We start from the raw sequence: 21,172 nt of genomic DNA on the forward strand, positions 1-21,172 counted from the left end.
ATAGAACAGCCCTTGTGTAAGGGCTTTATACCAGTAATCGCCATCTGAAAAGCAGCTGTACAACACACGTCCATGTACCCTACACTGTCCAAGAAAGTGAACAAGCCAGGTGGCGCCCAGCAGCCTTCCTGGTGCTCTGCCTCACCCTGCTCCGTGGGGACCACAACCCTGAACTGGAGCTGCTGCGTCTTCACGTTTGCACCTTCCACCACTGGATTCCCGAGTAGAGTTTGTGTTCGAACTAGAGGGCATGCAGAGCCTTGAGGATGTGGTCAGGACACCTGCATGATCGAGGGGCTCCCTGCTCCCTAAGCCCCTCTCTTTATCGTCACAGCTCTGGCCACACACTTGCCATAGTTCTTCGAACACAGCTCTCGGTCACCTCTCAGGACACAAGTGACACATCACTGTCCATCCAACTTCCTGTCTAACCAGGACACTGATGTTAACACAGATCAGCAAAGACCCCAAGGGTAAGACACTATAAGATGGCCATCTATTTTTTGAGAAAAGAGTCTAAGATGGATGGATTAGTAAGGGCAATTTTCCTTTTTTCCTCTTCTATTCTTTCTGATCATTGCCATCATTAACAGGATCTAAGTTAGCTCTCATTTGCATTTGGAATTGTATGGGATACTGTACAGAACAAACTAAAAATAGAATCTTTTGTTCTATAGCTGTTGACACACTAAAGCAGCCAATTTCACGAACAAAGAAAAAAATACCAAGCAGAAAATTCCCAACAATTAAAACATGAAAAAAATGCAACTCAGAGAAAAGCATCTGATGCTCAAAGTATAACATGTTAGGAATCTGAAAAAACACATTACAGTCACAACATCACATGGCTTTTTCTTTAATTATTTGGGAGGAAAAATGAAGAAAGATTCCCAGTACCCTCCAACAGGAAGACAGAAGGAGCTGGATGGATTTCATTTCAGCAATGCTGCAGGTGAAGGGAAACAGGGGACGAGGAAGGGGAAGGAGGCCCAGAGAGCAATGGTGACTAGTCACTTAGAAAGAGCTGTGAACACAGGCAGAATTCAAGGAACAGAGGGATCACTAGAGAAAAGGGGGTGTGGCGGGCAGGCCAGGGAGAGGCAGAGACAGCACCTCTCATGTACATGCTCCGTACCCAGTGGAGGCCCTCAGGACACATGTATCACTGTTTGAACTCTCCCGACACCACATGGACTGGCTTTTGATCCCTGAACCAGGTGACCAAAACCAGAAGGTGTGGTCATGAGGCCACAAGAACAGGCTGGAAAGAAGAGCCATGGCACAGTGGGCAGGTCACCCCTCAAGATGGCACAGAGGGGACAGGGCAGCTCCTCCTGGTGACACAGAGAGGACAGGTCACACCTCAAGGTGACACAAAGGGGATAGGTCAACCCCCAGGGGACACAGAGGACAGGCACCACCCCACCTGAGGTGGCACAGGCACTGTGCCATGGAGCTGGGAAGACAAAGTTGAGGGGAGGGTGGTGACAGGGGAACAGCAGTGTGGCCACTGTCCTGCCTGCTACACGTCTGACAGCAGTGCCCAGTTTTTCCTTTACCAATCCCAGCCTGTGGGCTCCGGCCCCACTCCCCCACCATGAATGCCCACATGCCCGCGTTCCCGCCCACACACCTGGAGTCGGTGCCCCAGTGCATGGCATAGATCTTGGCCAAGTGTCCCCTCAGCGTTCTCCTGGTGCGCATCTGGATTCTTCCCACAGGGTCAATGTTGTTTGTGATCTTAAAAATAAAAGTTACCAAGAATTAACACTATGGGAGGCACACTCTCCCCCCGCCCCCACTGCCGAAGTCTCCTTCACACCCACTCTGCTCAGTAACACCACCGCCCTGAATGGCTGTGCCTGCCTGGCTCCTGCCAGTTAGCCCAGCCTCGCTCCATCGTGAGGCCCCACCCCAGGCGCAGCAGCTTGGTGCTGGCCCAGAGCCTCGTCCCCCAACCCCCATCAGTGCGCTAACTGGCCATCCAGGCCCAGCTCCTCCTGTCTCTGTCCGGCCCTCAAAGGCTGCTCTTCCTCCTAATTACAGCCTCCTCAGTTACGTCACCATTTAACAGGGCTCCAGGAACATAGACTGCTTGGTGCTGTGTATGCTGAGCTGGACTCTGGAGTTTAAGGCACAAAATTGCATGTGCACCTACTGTTCACCTAACACACAAGAACCTGATGTTCATGACTCTGGGTCGACAAATGGTAAGTGTGTCACCATAGTGGGCTTTAAAAAATGTAGAGTCCAAAGTGCATCTGAGAATTCAAATGTAGGTGACCCCAGCAGTCTAACTTTAGCTTATTGTTTAACCCCAATTAAACAATAGCTTCTAAAGCATTGAGATGATGTAAAAAAATGTAATCATCCTCAACAGAAGAAGGAATATAATTTTTCTTTCACATTTCTGTTGAGACAAAAATTTTTTTTTTTCAACGAGGTGAAATTCACCATCTGAAAATATATAATTCAGCAATATTTAGTATATTCACAACATTGTTCCACTGTCAGTGGTATCTGGTTCCAAACCATCTTCATCATCACCCCCAGAGGAAGCCCCTCATCCACCAAGCAGTCACTCCCTACAGCTTCCTCTTCAACCCTGGGTAAGCATGAATTTATTTCTGTCTCTACAGGGTGATCTGTTCTAGACAGTTCATATACACAGAATCACACAACATGTGACCTCCTCTCACTGAGCACCCATGTCTCGAGGTTCACCCTTCTATGGCTGAGTAAGTCCCACTGTGTGGACAGGCTGTGCCTGGCCCTGCTCTCATCCCCTGAGGGCACACAGCTGCTGGGAGCATTCGTACACCAGCTGGTCTGAGCATCAGCTCTAGTCTCTGGGTACGTACCTAGGAGTGGAGCCATGGGTCATAACTTGGGTTTAAATCTCTGAGAATCTGCCAAACTGGACTTTAGAAACTAAAGTTCTAAGGCAGACCTAATTAGGGAGGGAGAGGAACTTCAAAACATCCATATCGAAACTGTAATAATATTTACGACTCTGACCTCTGTAAGAGGACATAATTACTTAAAGCTAGAGAGGTATTTATGTTTTATCTAAAACTCACCACAGCCTATGCCCAGGATTGACAATGACCTGCAAATGAGAGCCTTCAAACAGGGGCCCCACCCTCGCTGTGCACCAAGTCAGAGCAGCTCCTTCCAGAGGCTCAGAGCAGGCTCCACAAGCACCAGCCTCTATATCAAGTCAGTGACTCTGCGTCAATGGTCCTTACCTGAGAGAGAGTCGCGTCTGCACACGCCTTCCGAGCATCCTGGGAAATGACAAGGACAATGGGACATTAGTGCTGCTCCCAGAACAGGCTCCCCCAGATACAGGCCACAGTCTCAGTTAAAGTGAAAGTCGTTCAGTTGTATCCAACTCTTTGCGACCCCATGGATATAAAGTCCATGGAATTCTCCAGGCCAGAATGCTAGAATGGGTAGCCATTCCTTTCTCCAAGGGATCTTCCCAATCCAGGGATCGAACCCAGGTCTCCCGCAATGCAGGTGAATTCTTTACCAGCTGAGCCACCAGGGAAGCCCAGGAAATACTGAAGTGAGTAGCCTATCCCTTTTCCAGGGGATCTTCCTGACTCAGGGTCAGGGTGTCCAGCACTGCAGGCGGATTCTTTACCAGCTGAGCTACACAAGGGAAGCAATCTCAGAGCCTCTACCAAGAGCCTCCCCACCCTGCCTCAAGCCCAGGGCATGGTGGACACAGAACCAGCCACATACGGACACATCTCAGCCTGCAGATCCCTGCCCCCGCAGATCACCCCCCCACTAATGCACAGCACTCCTATGCCCACACCCCTTTCTGCAGACTCCAGCACCTTCCATAGCACTGCACCTGCGTCCTGAGTCGTGGGGCCCAAGAAACAATGTCTAAAAGCACTAAATGGCCAGCCCATGGAACTTTTCTTCTAGAATGTTAACTCAGGACTATGTTTTCAAGCCAAACAATCACTGAGGCTGACCTCTATGGAAAGGAGCAAAGGGTCTGGAGTCAAGGCAACCAAATCTCTGGCTGGTCACATCCTGCTGCTTGCTTTCTTATCTGTGAAATGACCTTGTGAAGCAGGCAAGAAATGTAATAAAAAGGAATGTTCCTGAAGCTAATGAAGATGTCCTTGTTGTTCCTAAGCGATCCAAGCTGCTAGAAAATAAATCTGGAAATCTCAAATCTGGATATGACTTTTACAAACAGAAAGCCACACATTATGAAGGGAAATGAGACATTGGCTTTGAAAGGATAAGACTCTGAGTGTAGGAGTGGGGCCTAAGAAAATTTGGGTGTAGGAATAATTTTAAAGGAAACTGACAATTTCTCATAAAACTCTGTCATTGTGTAGCCATCTGCCCACCTGTGCTCACTGATACACATCTGAACGCTCATGTGAACGCTCCTGAAGGCGTCCAGGAGACCTTCTCCAAGGGCCAACAGCCTCACTGCTAATTATTTTAACTTCATGAAGCTGGTGGTAGTATTTACCAATCTGGAACATGGAGACATACTCAAAGAGATTGCTATTATAAATGTACCAAATAGCTAGATTCCAAATTCAACTTAAATTATCCTATTAGAAGCCACTGTGCTCAGTTAATTCTGCCTATTTAATTACACAATTAAAACAGGAAAATTATATAATTGAGTATTTCTGTGCCAGCACCTACTCTGGTGTCAGGACCAGGCGGAGGGGAGATCCCAAGCAGCAGGTCTCCCATGCGTGGTTTTGTTATGGTCCCTATGTTCAATATTCACTTCTGAATACTGTTCTTACTGATGTTATACAAGGCTTTCAATTTAAAAAAAAGACGAGTATTTAAAAAAAAATTTTTTTGCCATGTCATACGTGGCCTGTGGGATCTTAGTTCCCTGACCAGGGACTGAACCCAGACCACCGCAGTGAAAGCCTGGAGTCCTGACCACGAGACACCAGGGAAGGCCCTGGGTGGGATACTAGACAAGAATTAAAGGAAAAAGCAAACCAAGGACATAAGCAGCTTCACCCTGGTTAGTGTCCAGAGATTAAAATGGATTTTGTAATGTCCACAGCAGACTGTGATGACACAAGAGAGCACAGAAAAATCATTTTAGAAACTAAACACAGGACCCACAAGTGCTGGTGTAAAAGTCTGCAGCACGCCTCAGGACAAGCATCTACACTGTGGAGAGAGCCTTCTCATAGGAGCCATCTCTGCAGCTGCTTAAGACTGACAGTGATGTTCAGCACTCTTCAGACTCAATTCCAACTAAACGGCCTGGGGCAATGTTCACTATGGCTTATTGTTTAGCCAAGGCTCCAGTCTGCCTGTGATGAGAAAAATCACCACCGTGCCCCTCCGCAGAGGAGAACACCCTGGCCTGCAGTCAGTCAGGCCGTATCTGGGTGGATGTCCCGCCAGCACAGGACAGCACGTGGTGAGGCCATCCACCTGGGCCACAGTAACTGCAGTGCCCGCACATGCCACATGGCCTGGGGTGCTCACTGGCAGGGTTAGCCCTGGAGCTCTCCTTCATCTGTCAGAAGCTCGTGTGTCTAAGACGCACCACATTTCAGTCAGCGTTCTTCACTGACACCACCACAGGTCAGATGAGACAGTGCCTTGGGGTCTTTCAGCTGAAATACCAATCTAAGAAAAAGAGACCCTCCAAGCGTCATCTACCATCTCCTGTTGGATTCATTGTGTCTGCATTCTTTAACAAGTAGTGTTTCTTGGGCAAGCAGGAAAAAAGGTTTTCCTTAGTTAGAGAAAGTCTTCCATTCCCGTTTGATGTACTGCCAATTCTGTTTTGTGCAAAGAAAAAGAAACCAGCAGGGCTTCAAAGGTAGGGCTGTTCAGCTCTTTGGCTCTACCTGTGGACAGTCCATGGGGAGGGGATGCCATGAAGATGCCAGAGGTGCACACTGAGGCAGTTTTGTGCTAGAGACACTGAATTGGCAAGACTCAGCACCAAGAGTGTAATGCAATAAATGTACTTATTAATTACATGTCAATATGGTAATCTTATATATACTGGTTTAGATACAGTTGCTAAAAATTAATCCTTCTGGTTTCCTTGTACAGTTTTCAAGTCCATACATGGCTCACAGGACAGACCTGTCCCCTATGAGGAGGGCTGCATGTGCTTCACAGAAAATGGGTTGAGATGCCAACACTCACTTTCAACCTTTATTTTTTCCCACAATATTTGGATTTTTTTTTAAACCTATACCATACAAACTTTATTTGCTACAAATAGATCTGAACTCACTATTTATGAACAACAATTTGTTGTTAGAAAAACAAAGTTCTGATTTCTATATTCCAGAGTGTGGCCGGACGTATTAAACAAATCTGCTGTCCTCCTTATTCTTATTGAGCTATATTGTATCTTTTAAATGTTGAGACTGGAAATTCTTACAGTAGAAGGATCTCTTCTGTCTCCTCTTTGGTGCATATCTCAAATAATCCCCTTATCTTTTCTCAAGCTCAGTTAAGAAGCTGGCTAAAATGACACTGGTCTTTCCTTCCAATTATCATCAGGCCCTTGGAGCATATAATCGGTCATTTAAAAGGAAATAATTAGGTTCCCCTTTGAAATACCCGTGGCTCTGCAGCATGCCTCTGCAAACCCACCAGCAGACTACATGGAGGAGTGGTGAGGAGGTGCTGGACAACTCTGCAACTGTCCTTCTTTCCAACGGGCAGCTGGACGGGACCCAGCCATTTTTATCTTCAAGTCAGCGTCTCTAACAGCCAAAACCCTCCCTAGGGAGCACTCAAGAACAAATCACCCACACCTACAATACTTCTATTATTGCTGACACTCTTGCTTTTATACAAGTTTCCTGCCCTCAACTCAGGGGTCACAGTAGGGAAGCAGACACCACACTCTGTATGGTGGCCAAAAGAAGGTCCCGAAGCTAATTCCCAAGGTTAAGAAAAGAGGCTCTGAAAGATGTCTATCATTTCTATGGAAACATTCTACGTGTATTCAAGTAACAATATACTAGAAAATAAGGTACTAGGCCAAACATCTGGATCTATAGTTTCTACATCCTGGGCCAATTAAGATTCAATTTCAATCCAAAACAAGGAATAGCCATTCTGAAATCCATCTTTCCTTAAAATGGTAACATCACACCTGAAATCCAAATGATTAATAAAATGAAGCACACAGGTAGTTTACGTACTCTAATTTGGTTTTTAAGCTGTTCGGCCTCCTGCCGTAACTGGTCAAGTTCACTCATCTTCTAATCTTAGTGCTCTTCAAAGCCACCTCAAAGAATCTGAGATCTGAAAGAGAAAAACATATACCAAAAATGAATAAACAATGATTGAGTCATTTAATGAAGCTGGTGAGAAAAGGGAATTGAAATTTTGAGAGCTGTGGTTTCTTTATAAGTCAGAGAACTTTTCTTTGGTCTTCATCAGAACACGTAAAATGCCCACAAGGGCTGGGTCAGCAGAGTTTAAGCACTCTTGTACGTGAGTCTCAAAAAATGACAAGTGTCCAGCAGACAGCACAGAAGGTGGTGGTGGGCTGAAAGAGAGAAAGTCTATCTAGAAGCAGTTTTCACCGAGGATCTGGACCTCACTATAAACTCAAGAACCTAAGAATGATGTTTAGAACAGCTCTCACGTGAAAACTCAGGGCAGTTAGTTCACGATGGGGCACAGCGGCCACCTGGTAACCTAGCACCTCAAAGGCATGTTGATGACCCTGAACCCATGACTGCCCAGAGGACATCAGCAGGTCACACAGCAATCCCAGAAGGACTCAGCTTGGTGTCCAGCAGGCCTCTGATTCAGGACAACTTACTCTCCCACCAAAATGGGCTCTGGGATCCCAGAAGACTCAGAAGCATCACTGCAGCCCTTCCAGGCACAGGCCCACGAGGGCTCAGTACAAGCAACCCTGCTGCCCACTCCTGCCCCAGCCCCACCCCTAGGCTCATGAGACACTATTCTTGAAATCACTGTCAAAACAAAATTATCTGTTAAACAAGAGATGTATTTTCCCAGGGGAATGCCATAGTTGGGGGTTGCACTTCTGACCAAGAACATAGCTGTTAAGTCAATCCTAACTGTGACCAACATATCACAAAGCCAAAGAAACAATCACAAACATCTTTTAATCACTTAAGAACACAATTAGCTCCCACCTGCAAGCACAGCATATTACAAGGGCCTCAATTTCCTATGCAAATACAGAGGGGGAGATTCTTCCATCCTCGATTTTGTGTGAAAGTCACAAGGTTATTATAATATATACCAGATATTTAATTAACAGTGTCCCTTATTTTCTTGAGACTGGAGCACATCTGGGGGAAATTATCTGGATGACCCAAGAAACACAGTTGTTAGTTCCCTGACTAGACTTTCTTTTTCCTCACAAAAAATAATTATGATATAGTTTGTATTGATGTATATTTATTGAGAAAATAAGAATACTTTCCCCAGTAAAAAGCATCTTTGAAAAGCATGTTACATCCTGGTTGCTGCCCTCACCTGCCCCTGCAGCCCTGGTCTATTCACGGAACAAATCCCACTGGCTGCTGGGCACACCGCGCAGGAAGCACAGAAGCGCTGGGATTCCAGAGACAGCAAGGCCCTAGCACTGACCCTAAAAGGGGGTCCGCACCACTGCCAGGAAAGGACTAATGGGTAGGGCCGGACGTGGGACTGAGGCATCTCGGTAGGACAGTCAAAGGCAGGGGAGGCAAGCCCAAGTGACAAGAGAGGCGTTGCTTCAAGGGGGTGCTCTAAGTTTCACTCTCACAGACCCCTCGCACCTCCCTGGACAAGTGGAGCTGAGCTGAAGTTACCCTCCACGATAACTGGGCTGATTCTCTCGTCTTCACATATAAACTCAAAGGACTGCAGCTGATGAATATTAATGTGTGAAATAACAGGGCCAAGAGAACACGAAATCATTTTAAAATAGAAAGCTGTGCTGATGTGCCCCTAAGCTTCCAGACTGTGCTGCACACCCCACCCTCCTGAGCACGTGCATCCACACGTGATCAGTTATTATCATAAGGAACAGTCCGCTGAGTCGGGGGTAGTTTTGCCCCAGTAACACCCCCGCCCCCATCAGTAAAGAACTGTTCTTAGTCTGTGGATAAGCGACTTCCTTCAATCCTTCCAAAATCCACAGGAAGAAAACTAACAACTAACGTTATTATGAGGTACACTGAATTAAATGGTGAGTTTTAGTCAATAAACCATACATTCTGATCTTAATTTAAACACTAAAAAGCTGAGCTAGTTTTTAAGTAAGGAAAACCCAATAAACTCCTAGGATCAAGATAAACAGGTCAAGACCCAAATTCTAGTACTAGGTGGAATTGCTCTTGAGATCTTAAATATTTCTTTTAACTAGATGCTCTTTTTTACATATTATAGAAGAATACATACATGATAATCATCCAGACGTATTGCTTCAAACTAGAGAAATTAACTTACTGAAAACCTAAGTATCTTTAAAATGACAAACTCCAATTCAGTTACCTCACAAAATTTCAGAAGCAGTAACAGTACTTGCTGACTTCAACCTTCAGCCACAAGCAAAGAGAAGAAAACCGGATCTATTTCTTTCATCATTAAATTATTAACATTGCCTTTTGATTATAGTTCTGTCTATGATCAGTGTCCACAGTTAAATCTCAAGAGACCCAAAATTCGTATTTGTTAATATTTAAAGAAAAGGTGCTCAGTAGTGTCCCACTCTTTGCGACCCTGTGGACTGCAGCCTGCCAGGCTCCTCTGTCCATGGGATTTTCCAGGCAAGAATACTGGAGTGGGTCACCATTTCCTTCTCCATGGGAATCTTTCCCACCCAGGGATAAAACCTGGGTCTCCGGCATTGCTGAAAGATTCTTTAACCAACTAAGCAACCAGGCTACTACCAATAAAAATAAGAGTCCAGAAAGGTCCAAAATTTTTTATCTTACAGTCTGGTGAGAAAGAGAAACTACTGGCAGACATTTAAAACAAAATTCAGCAATATTCTATATTCTGCCATGTTGAAGAAGGTGTCTGTAGAGGGACTTTCCCTGATGAGGGGTACCAGGGGGCTCTGGGGTTCACTGTGACCTAGCACCAACCAGGGCCTCCTCCTTCCCGGGCTAATGGATACTGAACTGGCCTCACAGGATGTGCATGAAAGGACCAGGCAGTGAAGGCTCCCCCAAAGAGAAGCCAGCACCCCAAGGACAGCAAGGAGCATGCACACACGTGCAGAACAAACTGACAGGAAGCAGAACAACTCTGAACTCCCACAAACTGAAACCCCAAATGTTCTTCTGTGGAGAGACAGCAAATGCGATAAATGGGGTACAGGAATGTACATAAAGGATGAAACTTCTCCTTTTGTGTCTATAAAAAGACTACACATCTATGCTCACATAAGTAAGCAATCTTTTTTCTACATACATGAGAAAATGTTAATGGTTATTTTTGGAGAAACATAGGAATTAGTGGGCAGTTCTGATTTTTCACATTATCAATAAATATATGTATGGATAAGGGAAAAAGAAAGATTATGTATATGTATATAATATGTATATATGTAAGTTAACCAGTTATCTGGGCTTGAACCAAGAAGCACTTACAATTTTTCCTCCATTTTTCAGTTAAAAAAAAAGAGCAAACTAGTTGATATTAACTTTTTACTGGATGAACTATTAAATATCACTAATAACAATAATGAAGACAGCATAAAAACCCTGAAAAATGTTCATTATATGTGAAATGAAAAACAAGTGTGTAATAATTTTAGCTATTTTAAGACCAAAACATAAGAACAGCATTTTTGTTAGAATTACTGGTTATACTTTTCTCTTTTTTCCAAAGGCTGGACATGCCATTCAAATTCCTTTGATGACAGACGAATGAACACTGAAGGTTTCACTTACATGTGGCGTCTCTGCTGCTCTCCTCACTGTCCTCAGTCCCCCAGAGCCTCCAGGAAGCCCACCATCGGTTACCTGGCCTAGGCTCCTTCTCTCCTCCAGGGCCAAAGTCACAACTAAGTACTGGCCATGCTGACTCAGCACCCTGATCAGTCTAATCCACTAAGACAGGACCTGCTGAGAGCCTCACTTCTGTTGTGACCCACATCTGCCACCAGCTTTCACCTGTTTAGGAAACATTTTCCACAGAAATGTAAAGTAAAAAGCAAGTACTGTGAAATGATATGTCCAGCAGCGGCTTCGAGCAGCTTCACAGCCTAGCAAGAGCCCAGTCCTCTCCACTGTATCAAAGTATAATCTGGGTTGTGGCTCTGTACAGACAAGGAAGGTGACGTCCACCCCTCACTCTCCAGTCTGGTCTGCGAGTGCAGGGGTGGAGAAGAGAACTAGTGAGATCACTGCAAAGGGCTCCGGAAGCCTTTCTGTGATCAGCGATCAGATCACGAAGTGCACCCTCCACGAAGCAGCCAAGAACAGGCGGGCTCAGCCCACTGAAGGGCAGGCAGCCAAGACACCAACCACCAGGGCCCCTGCTGCACTTAACTGCCTGGGGAGGCAGCAGCCCTGATGGTACCCTGTGCCCCAGGGGCAGGAGTCTGCTGACCTGTTTGGCCAAACAGGTTCCACACCTCACCTCCAAATAAAGCAGCATTTGGAGAGAGGGGTTCGCATGAGGCATTTAAACCAATTTCACCAGCTTTTCTGTTTTTTTCCCTTCATTCCCAAATCCAAGTTAATCTCCGAAATTGAGGCAGCACAACTCCACAGGGCAAGGTACAGGGCACAGGACACCTCCTCCCAGGGCACCCCCAGGCTTCCCCGGGGTGGGGAGTAGATGCTGACAGAGTTAAGAATAAAATGCTGGGTCTGAAATTCGATTTTAAAAAACTGAGGAGGGAAACAGGAGGGCATAGAAAAACACATTCAGCCAAAACTTGGTAATTGCTTTAGTTTAGTGATAGGAGGTCCTTATGTTATTTATTAACTTTTTCTATGTTTCAATTTTCCATTAGAATAGTTTCTTTTTAAATGTTAAGAGACCTTGAATCGATTTAAAATCCAAATGTACAGAAAAAACCAGGACAACCTGAGTATGGTCAGGGTATCTGATGACAAGGAGTCGCAGCTCTTCTGTTCGTTGTCACAATGAAGCTAAAACCTATAACCATAAGACGTGCTTTTTACTTCTGAGGGAAATGAGACTCTGATAGGAAGAAGGGAGGTTAAACAAAACTAGGAGAGTTTTGTTCGAGCTGCATGATTTTACGTAATATTCTTCTTTTAATCTATGTTTGAACATTCTCTTAGTAAATTTTTAAAAGTCATTATTTCTTAATACTGTTTGACTGCAAGTATATATGCAATTTGTCATGTGTCTCATTTTAAAAATATAGACGCATAGGTATTCCTCAAGCAGATCGTACTGTATTTTGACATGGATTACGCTGCCATGTTAGCTGGTTGGTTGTGAGAGTCAGTCCCAATAATGCCCAAATTTGTCTGAACAACTCAGTGGTTGACCCTGGAGGCTTATTTGATTCAAAAGTGATAAAAAATAAGTTTTGATGGAACATTCGTTATCTTCTAAGTAGCAGATATCAACATATTCAACACTCAGTAAGCCATAGTTAGCTTTTATACAGGTAAAAGATGGTAATGGAGACTAAGATAGGAGTTCCCATTACATCTAGAATTCTCATCTGGCTCTGGATTTAAAAAGCATCCAGCAAATTCTTACACATACTCTTTGACACTGTGTTACATTTTCTTAGAATGCAATGACTTAGGACTTCCCTGGTGGTCCAGGGGATAGGAATATGCCTGCCAATGCAGGGGGCATGGGTTCCATCTCTGGTATGGGAAGATCCCACATGCCCCAAGTCAACTGAGCCCATGGACTGCAACAAGAGAAGCCAGCCCAACCAGAAAGCAGTCCCTGCTCACCCGAACTACAGAAAGCCCACACACAGTAACGAAGACTCTGAGCAGCCAAAAATAAGATAATAAATGAAAAAAAAAATTTTTAATGCAATAGTTTAAATAGTCTGCCCCCAACATCTAAGCTATCTCATGAGATTTTCCTGTTTCTCAATTTTCTGATGCAAATTTTATTTATTTTTTAGCCAAACCACACAGCAGATATGTGGGATCTTAGTTCCCCAATCAGGGATCAAATCCACAAACCCTGCATTAGAAGTACAGGGTCTTAACTGTTGGACTGCCAGGGAAGCCCCCCAAATACAAGTTTTTAAAGAAAAAGCACAGCCCCCATTTAGTGTTTACTGCTAGACAATGCATACAGGGGAGACTTGCTTCGCACATTCTACACTTAAGACAATGTAGCATAGCCTCCTTCTCAATCTACTATCTAAGGCCAATTTAAGCATATTCCCTGAAGCATCAGTACAATGTAAAAATGTAACCATTCTCACCAGAAATCAATTGATAAAATGATGGTATATTAGTTCTGTAAATAGAAAGAAAAAAAGATACAACATGGACTCTCATTGGGAAAGTGAATTTACCTATTAGAGCTACAAAGGTCTGACTGGCTCCAGGTTCCCAGCTGATGTTCTCTAAGCAGGAAAAGGAGTCTCAGTGTGTGCTGAATCACTTCAGTCCTGTCTGACTGTTTGCGACCCCGCGACCCCATGAACTGCAGCCCATCAGGCTCCTGTCCATGGGATTCTCCACACAAGAATACTGGAGTGGGTTGCCATGCCCTCCTCCAGGGAATCTTCCTGACCCAGGGATTGAAACCACATCTCTTATGTCTCCTGCGTTGGCAAGTAGGTTCTTAGGAAGCCCCTTCAGTTTACTACCTTTTGAAAATAAATGTTCTCATACTTTCAAATCATGATAAAACATACACAGATAAATTCACAAAGTCACTGACAGCCAAAAGCCACTTCCACGGAAACTGAATTTCTGGGAACCTGTGTATCAACTTAAGAAATCCATGTACACCCAGACATCAGGGGAGAGGAAAAGCCCCTGGTGCCATGTAGGGATCTGGTCTGCTGCCTGGAAGTGGCTCCTACATCTTCCAGAACACACTTCTCTGGTTTCCCAAGACCCGGCACCAGTCCTTGAGTGAGAAGGACCATCACAGGGCTAAAAGCACCCAGAGGGTTTACTGTCTAACAAAAGCTAACCACACACCAGGAACTCCCCAGCATTCCAGTGGTTAGGACTTGGCACTTTGCTTGTCAGGCTCATGTTTGCTCCTTGGCTGGGGAACTAAAATCCCACAAGCTGCACAAAGCCACCCTCTCCCACCAAAATAGTTTCTTTAAAAAACCAACCATGTACCTGGAGACAGTAGGCAAGTACTCTGGCTCCATGGACAGACTGCAGAGCACACAGAAAGTAAAAAAAGTACCTTTTGTAACGCCGCTCCATCCTCCCTACACAGAAATGGTATCAAGTACTGCCGATTCCCTATTTTGTTTACTAAAGCCCATTACTTAGAAGGCACTATCTAGTTTTACCACCATACAGAAGGTAATTATGGCTCCTATGCAATGTCACATTTGGAAATAGTAATTTTTCTACCTTCAAAATAGTAAAATGCAAATAAAGAATTTACATTTCATAACAAAACATCTGATAAGAAGCATGTTATAGAAAGCTTTTAAAAAGTTGCAAACATACTGCTATTGTACTGAATAATTTAAAACTCAGATTTATTTAACCCAGCACATGAATACTATTTTGTGCCTGCTAAGAAAATTCTTGAACCAGAAAGGAACATGCATCTCAGTCCACCTTGCATTTATAGGTAACAAAGCACTGGAGCAGACCTAGGAGACCCCAGGGCCCTGGCAGCACTGCACAGTGGGAGCCGAGGAGCCCAAGCAGGCAGGGTGCAGGGTGTGGCGGGCGGGTTCCAAAAGGGGAGAACCCACCTGCAGCCCAGAGCCCACCTTTGCAGGCTGTCGCCCCCACAACCTGTGCGTCCAGAAAGCCTCTGCGGCTTCCAAATGCTCAGTGGCACATGGGGAGACTCCCCCCGCCCAGTACTCAGGTCTCCCCAGTCTCCCTGTGAGAGTCAGGAAGTTCTGCTCTAATGATTTCAGAGCCAAATTTAATACACAATGGACACCATCTAAGATGCCCGCACCCGGAAGGAAGGAAGGGCTAAACGGGAAAGGTGGTCGGACTGAAGTCAGCCGCACGCGACAGAGGCCCCTCTGAGGGGCTGCCACCCTCACGTTGGGGGAAGACTGCTCTCCACCGTGCCACATGCACACCACTGTGCAGATAATCTGTCTTTACACTCACTTCCAGCAAACCACGATCAACTCCACTGGGTGTCCCGCATGCCTTAGCAGGCCTTGCTGGTGGAGGCAGTGTGGCTGCACGTGTCAGGGGTTGCACATCCATCCCCCAAGCCTGACGCTCGTCTGCAGGTGTAACCCCTCTGTGTCTGGCTTTTGGTCTGAAAATGGAGACAGAAACAATCCCTACCTCAACAGGCCATAAGGACTCAATGAGGATCCACAAAAGGTCCTTAACACCTGACTGAACCACAGCGAAGTCTCACTAAACAGAACTTGTTACAAAAGCAGTTAACAGGATTTTCCACCTGAAATGATTTAGTAACAGAAAACCACCTCTTCCTTCACCTGCCACACTTCCTACCCAGCCAGTGAAATAGGTCTCCACAGAGGTGGAACTATGCCTAACAGTGGCTGCCAGGGTAACTAACCAGGAACTCATCAGACTGAGGCTAGGCAGCTCATATGCTAACTGTTCCTTCAGTTTAAAATATCTCTATTGAAAGTAAGTAACACAACAAAACAGATAGTTTGATACATTCTGAAACATTAACACACCCCTGAAACCACACCTCCCTAAAGACAAATAACACAGCCACATTCCAAGTCTCCTGTGCCCCTCTGTAACTGTCCCCTAGCACCCATGCGTCTGCTTTCTGTCACTTTACACACGCAAATCCCACAGGATGCACCCTCCCGTGCTCTGGCTGTGCGCCCTCAGCGTGGTCTCTACAGGGACACCTGCCCTCATCCCTCCTGGGTAAGCACCAGATCATGTGACCAGCATGCACTCGGCATATTCAGAAACTGCCGAGCTGTCTTCAGCGCAGCTACACCGTTTTTCAGGCCCCCGTCCATGCGCTGGACTGGCTACACACCCTGGGTGCACCTGGTGCATCTTCTCCACTGTAGCCTCTGGAGTAGGTGGTTAGTGGTGTCTCGATGTGGTTTTAATTTGCATTTCCCAATGGCTAATAATTCTGACCATCTTTTCACGTGCTCATCTGCTATCTCATTATATTCTCTGGTGAAATCTCTGCTCAAATCACTTGCTTTTGTACTGGGTTGTTTTCTTAATACTGAATTTTAAGAGTGCGTTACTTATTCTGGACACAAGTTACCTAGAAGACATGTGATCTGTTAATATTTTCTGTGGCCTGTCTTTTCATCCTCTTCAGTGTCTTAGAAGGAGCAGGCATTTTTAAATTTGTCGCCAAGTCCAATTTAAAAATGTTCTCTTTAATGGACTGTGTCTTTGATGTCACTAAAAAATCCTTGCCTCAGAATTCCCTGGCAGTCCAGCGGTTAGGACTCCATACTTACACTGCTGAGGACAGAGTCTGATCCCTGGCTGGGGAACCAAGATCCCACAAGTTGCACGGTGGCAAAAAAAAGAAAAAGAAATCCTTGCCTAACCAGAAGTCCTGCCTGGAGAATCCCAGGGACGGCGGAGCCTGGTGGGCTGCCGTCTATGGGGTTGCACAGAGTTGGACACGACTGAAGTGACTTAGCAGCAACTTAGCAACCCGAAGTCTCAATGATTTTCTATGTTTTCGTGTAAAGGTTTTCTAGTATTAGGCTTTACGTTAAGTTCTATGATTCATCTTGGGTTAATTCCTGTCTGTAGTGTCAACCTCACATTTTATGTATGGATACCCAACTGTCCGAGCACCTAACTCATTCAATTTAGTTTTGCTTTCTAATTTTAAATTATTTCAACTTGCGAAGAGTTGGAAGAAAAACATAAAGAACTGGATGCCCTCACCTAGTTACCCCTAACAACTGCGACACTTTTGCTTTATCTCTCCCACCTCGTACAAATGTACTGGAGTTTTTTCTGGATTTCATGGCTTCACCTTCAATCTGTATCATCAGCTGGTGCTCCAACTAAGACTTGATTACAAAGAGGCTCTCCCGCTTTCTCCTGGAAGAAGTTGGAGAAATACTGCTCTTGTCCAGAATGTGGACCATTAACTCCAGAACCTCACCCCTCCATGCTGAACAATGGAGGGAACCTTGGAAGAAAACATCTTTCTCTGGATCAGTTTATTCTGAAAACCAGCACTGGCTTAAAGAGATGGGCAAAACTATAACAAAAACCAGGTTCTTAAGAAGAAAAAAGAAAACCCTGGAGAAATGTAAACATTCTACTCTAAAAACTGATAAAATCAAATTATATCAAAATTACCTTAATTCAGAAGTGCTGCTGGTCTGTTCTCCCAAACATGTAAAATTGTCTGCAACAGAGAAAAGGCTGTATGTGCATTGATTAACATTGTGAGGCACGATATTCCATACACTTTAAGAAACCATGAATTCGCCCCTTCCTTGTCACCATTTCTTTCTCCCAAATCACTGAACAGTACTTTGTATTAACAGGGTTAAGTTCTTCAATGTGGAAAAGAAGAAAATTGATCTCAATTTCTTAAAAAAAAAACAAAAAACACACACACCTTAAAAATGCCTTAGGGAAAATACTTTGAATTAAACTGGAAAGAATCAGGGGGAAGGGGTGTTACCAGAAAAATTACAGCAACAACAAAAACAGAAAAATCACTGTAATTCAAGACACTTCTAAGATTAACCTCCCCCAGATGATCTTATGTGAATGTCCCCTCAGTGCAGGCAAGTCCACCTGGACAGACACCCTGCCCACCCCTCCAGCCCACTCCAGCTGCCTTGGTACCATCCAAAATGGACCTCCTGTCCAGAATGCCAGGGCAGAAGACACGGCAATAAGCCTCCAGACCTGCCTCTCATCATAATGCAGCCAGTACAAAAATAAATTTCATTCTAGATTTCTTTGGAAATACGTGCTTGTTCTTTCCCAGAAACTAAGTTTCGATACATTTTAAAATGCTCTGGTAATCTCTCCAAATGACACTCTATCTGGAAGGGCCACTTTGGGATGTTTCGCAGGTTACCTCCTGCCTAGTGATCAACTCACTATTATGTTTACAAACTCCCATACATGCATCTAATCTCGGCGTTGGGACAGGCATCAACAAGCTGAAATGTCCCCCAGCTGAACTGTGAATTCTAAGGCATTTATTTAACAAAACAGTTTTACTGTTGAATTATGCTGCATATGTTATAAGCAAGTACATACTATTTATCCAGCAATAAAAGTTAAGTATGGAAGAAACAGTGCGGGGATTCCTCAAAAAGCTAATCACAGACCCACCCCACGACCCAGCAATTCTACGTGCAGTTATACGCCCCAAAGAACTGAAAATAGGCACTCAGTCCCCACACATAGATGTCCACAGCAGCGCTAGTCACAGCTGCCAAAAGGTAGCAACAGCCCAAATATCAGCAGATGAACAAACAAATGAGGCCCAGCCACACAATGGAATCTTGTTCATCCACAGAACAGAATGAAGCGCTGATACATGGACAACACCTTGAAAACATTACGCTATGTCAAGAAGCCAGACACAAAAGGTCACATACTGTATGGCTGTTTACATGAAACACCCAGAAAAGGCAAACCCACGAAGACAGAAGGCAGGGGTTGCAGGGACTCTGTGCACAATAACAAGGACACAGGCTCCTCCTGGGGAGATGGTGTTCTGAAATTAGGGAGACGCAATGGCTGCACAGCTCTGTGAATTACTAAAATGCCACTGATTGTCCACTTCAAAATGGTTTTATGAATTTTACCTCGGATGGGAGGAGCAAAAAGTGCTGTTAACAGGTGCATGGAAAAACAAAACCAGGGACTTCCCTGGTGGTCCCGTGGTAGACTTCGCACTGCAGATACAGGAGGCAGGGGTTTGATCCCTGGTGAGGGAACTAAGGTCCCACATACCTTGGAGGCCAGAAGATCAGAGAGAGAGAAAAGAGAAAAAGCAAAACCCAAGCCAACCAGCAGGTATGGAATAAGAGGGAGACAGGGTACACTATGGCTCATGCTCACAAACCTACTGAGCGGAGCTCTGAGGAATGGGCACCGAAGGCTTCACCCGGACATCAAATTTAAAACAGGAGAATGCAATCTTGGCACAGCTGACTTTTGAGACTGCTTGTTCTCTGTGATGGGTGACTGCTGCCCTCAACTGGATCTCCAAATTCAAGTCCTTTCAGGGATTTTTCACATCAAGAGACAGGAAGACAAAAGTATAGAATAGTCAGAAAAATGTATCACAAGTTTGATCTAAGTCAAAGGCCTAGACTGTCTTGTGTCCAAAGAATGAAACAAAGTTCAAGTTGCCTATTCTGTGGGAGCCGAGAACATTTACCCTCTAGCTACAGAGGGTGTTGAGAGCACCTCTGAACCCCTCCCATTACCACCCCACTACCTGAGATTCACAGGGAGTGCTGCCCAGACTCATTTCTGGGTGAATACAAGACCCAAGTGTGGGTCTTCTTCTGACTGCCCAGCCCATAGAACCCAGTAGAGGGAACAAGACCACAGTCTCAGACAGCAGCGTATATTCAGTTCAGTTCACTCAGTCGTGTCCAACTCTTTGTGACCCCATGGATTGTAGCATGCCAAGCTTCCCTGTCCATCACCAACTCCTGGAGCCTACTCAAACTCACATCCATTCAGTCGGTGATGCCATCCAACCATCTCATCCTCTGTTGTCCCCTTCTCCTCCTGCCTTCAATCTTTCCCAGCATCAGGATCTTTTCTAGTAAGTCAGTTCTTCGCATCAGGTGGCCAAAGTATTGGAGTTTCAGCATCAGTCCTTTCAATGAATATTCAGGACTGATTTCCTTTAGGATGGACTGGTTGGATAGCCTTGCAGTCTAAGGGACTCTCAAGAGTCTTCTCCAACACCACAGTTCAAAAGCATCAATTCTTCGGCATTCAGCTTTCTTTATAGTCCAACTCTCACATCCATACATGACTACATGATCCTAAACCAGAAGCACCACTTTTACAGGGAATCAGACAAACAGGGATTTAAAAAACCAAAGTGTACATTTTACGAAGCCACCACACTGACCAGAGGCAAAAGGCACAGTGGCAAGTGAGCCACACCTTGAACCCCTAGGAGCCCAGCACCTCAGCACGCTCCACTGAGCCTGGCTGACAGGCTCACAGGGGAGGGCGCAGCACAGGCAGTCAGAAGGAAGCGTGGCCCCCAGGCCGCAGGCGGGCGGTGGACACCCCAGTTACCCTGAAGCCCACCAGGAGGGTGCGGCTACAGCGGGCAGGAAGGGGTGGCATGAGCACACGCTGAGTATTTCTTCTTTAATCTTCTTAGAAAGCAATCCAGTTAGAAAGAGAAGTTGGAGGAAAATACAAACATAAACTTCAAGAAAAAGGCTCCAACATTTAAAGATCAACTTTTAGTCAAATTTTAAGTATGTAAAATAAAATTCAAATCATAGATTTACCAGTGTAAACACCCAACTGTAAAGTCAATTTTACAAGCAAACCAAACATTTTTAATACCCCAAATAAACAATGCTGCTTTTAGACAGTCTTCTGCTGACCAGTGGCGAGCCTCCAGGAAGAGGGGTGTGAGCCCTGTTTCCCTCCCTCTGGGCCTCTGTGGATGGGCCACTTATGTAAACCTGCGCAGCACAAAGTTTCCAGACCACTCCCTCGCAGGGACAGACAGCTGCACACCACACCCCTCCCAGCTCTGGTTTTTGGAAGTCAAATCCCTTGACCATCCATTCACTCCACAGATAAAATCTCCATGCCTGTAATGTGAGAGTGTGCCAGACACTGAAAACACAAGGCAACAAAACCAATGTGCGTGCTACCTACCTGGGTCCTGCTACATGCAGAGAAGCAAGTGTGAGAAACTATCCCACAGGGCACAGGACCAACACAACTAGACTAACACGGCCCAGAGCAGAGAGGCCAGTGCACAAAAGCGAGGGGCTGGGGACTCAACCGTTCTCAGGCCCACAGACACCTGGTTCCCTTAGGCAAGGTGCTCGACTGCCAAAGTCTGC

The 21,172-nt window shown here is 45.3% G+C and overlaps 1 protein-coding gene and 1 long non-coding RNA gene across 5 annotated transcripts in view; both read right to left on the bottom strand.

Annotated features, from left to right (window-relative positions):
- Positions 1-21,172, bottom strand: part of GNB1 (G protein subunit beta 1) — a 75,502-nt gene that overhangs the window by 14,913 nt on the left and 39,417 nt on the right. For 3 of the 4 annotated variants that reach the window (XM_040264125.1, XM_040264121.1, XM_040264123.1), the window contains exons 2-5: positions 17,445-17,493; positions 7,194-7,296; positions 3,249-3,287; positions 1,634-1,740 (exon numbers count right to left, since the gene is read on the bottom strand). In XM_040264125.1, coding sequence (XP_040120059.1) covers positions 1,634-1,740; positions 3,249-3,287; positions 7,194-7,250 — 203 coding nt within the window. In that variant the 5' untranslated portion in view covers positions 7,251-7,296; positions 17,445-17,493. The remainder of the gene's footprint in view (positions 1-1,633; positions 1,741-3,248; positions 3,288-7,193; positions 7,297-17,444; positions 17,494-21,172) is intronic. The other variant, XM_040264124.1, reaches the window with a different exon arrangement.
- LOC120880648 lies at positions 841-1,622 on the bottom strand. The gene is made up of 2 exons (XR_005725075.1): positions 1,363-1,622; positions 841-1,299 (listed from the first exon to the last, which is right to left on the bottom strand). It is a non-coding gene; the product is annotated as an uncharacterized LOC120880648 (long non-coding RNA).

This window comes from Oryx dammah, unplaced genomic scaffold (assembly GCF_014754425.2).
Source record: "Oryx dammah isolate SB20612 unplaced genomic scaffold, SCBI_Odam_1.1 HiC_scaffold_21, whole genome shotgun sequence".
In the NCBI taxonomy this organism is placed as follows: domain Eukaryota; kingdom Metazoa; phylum Chordata; class Mammalia; order Artiodactyla; family Bovidae; genus Oryx; species Oryx dammah.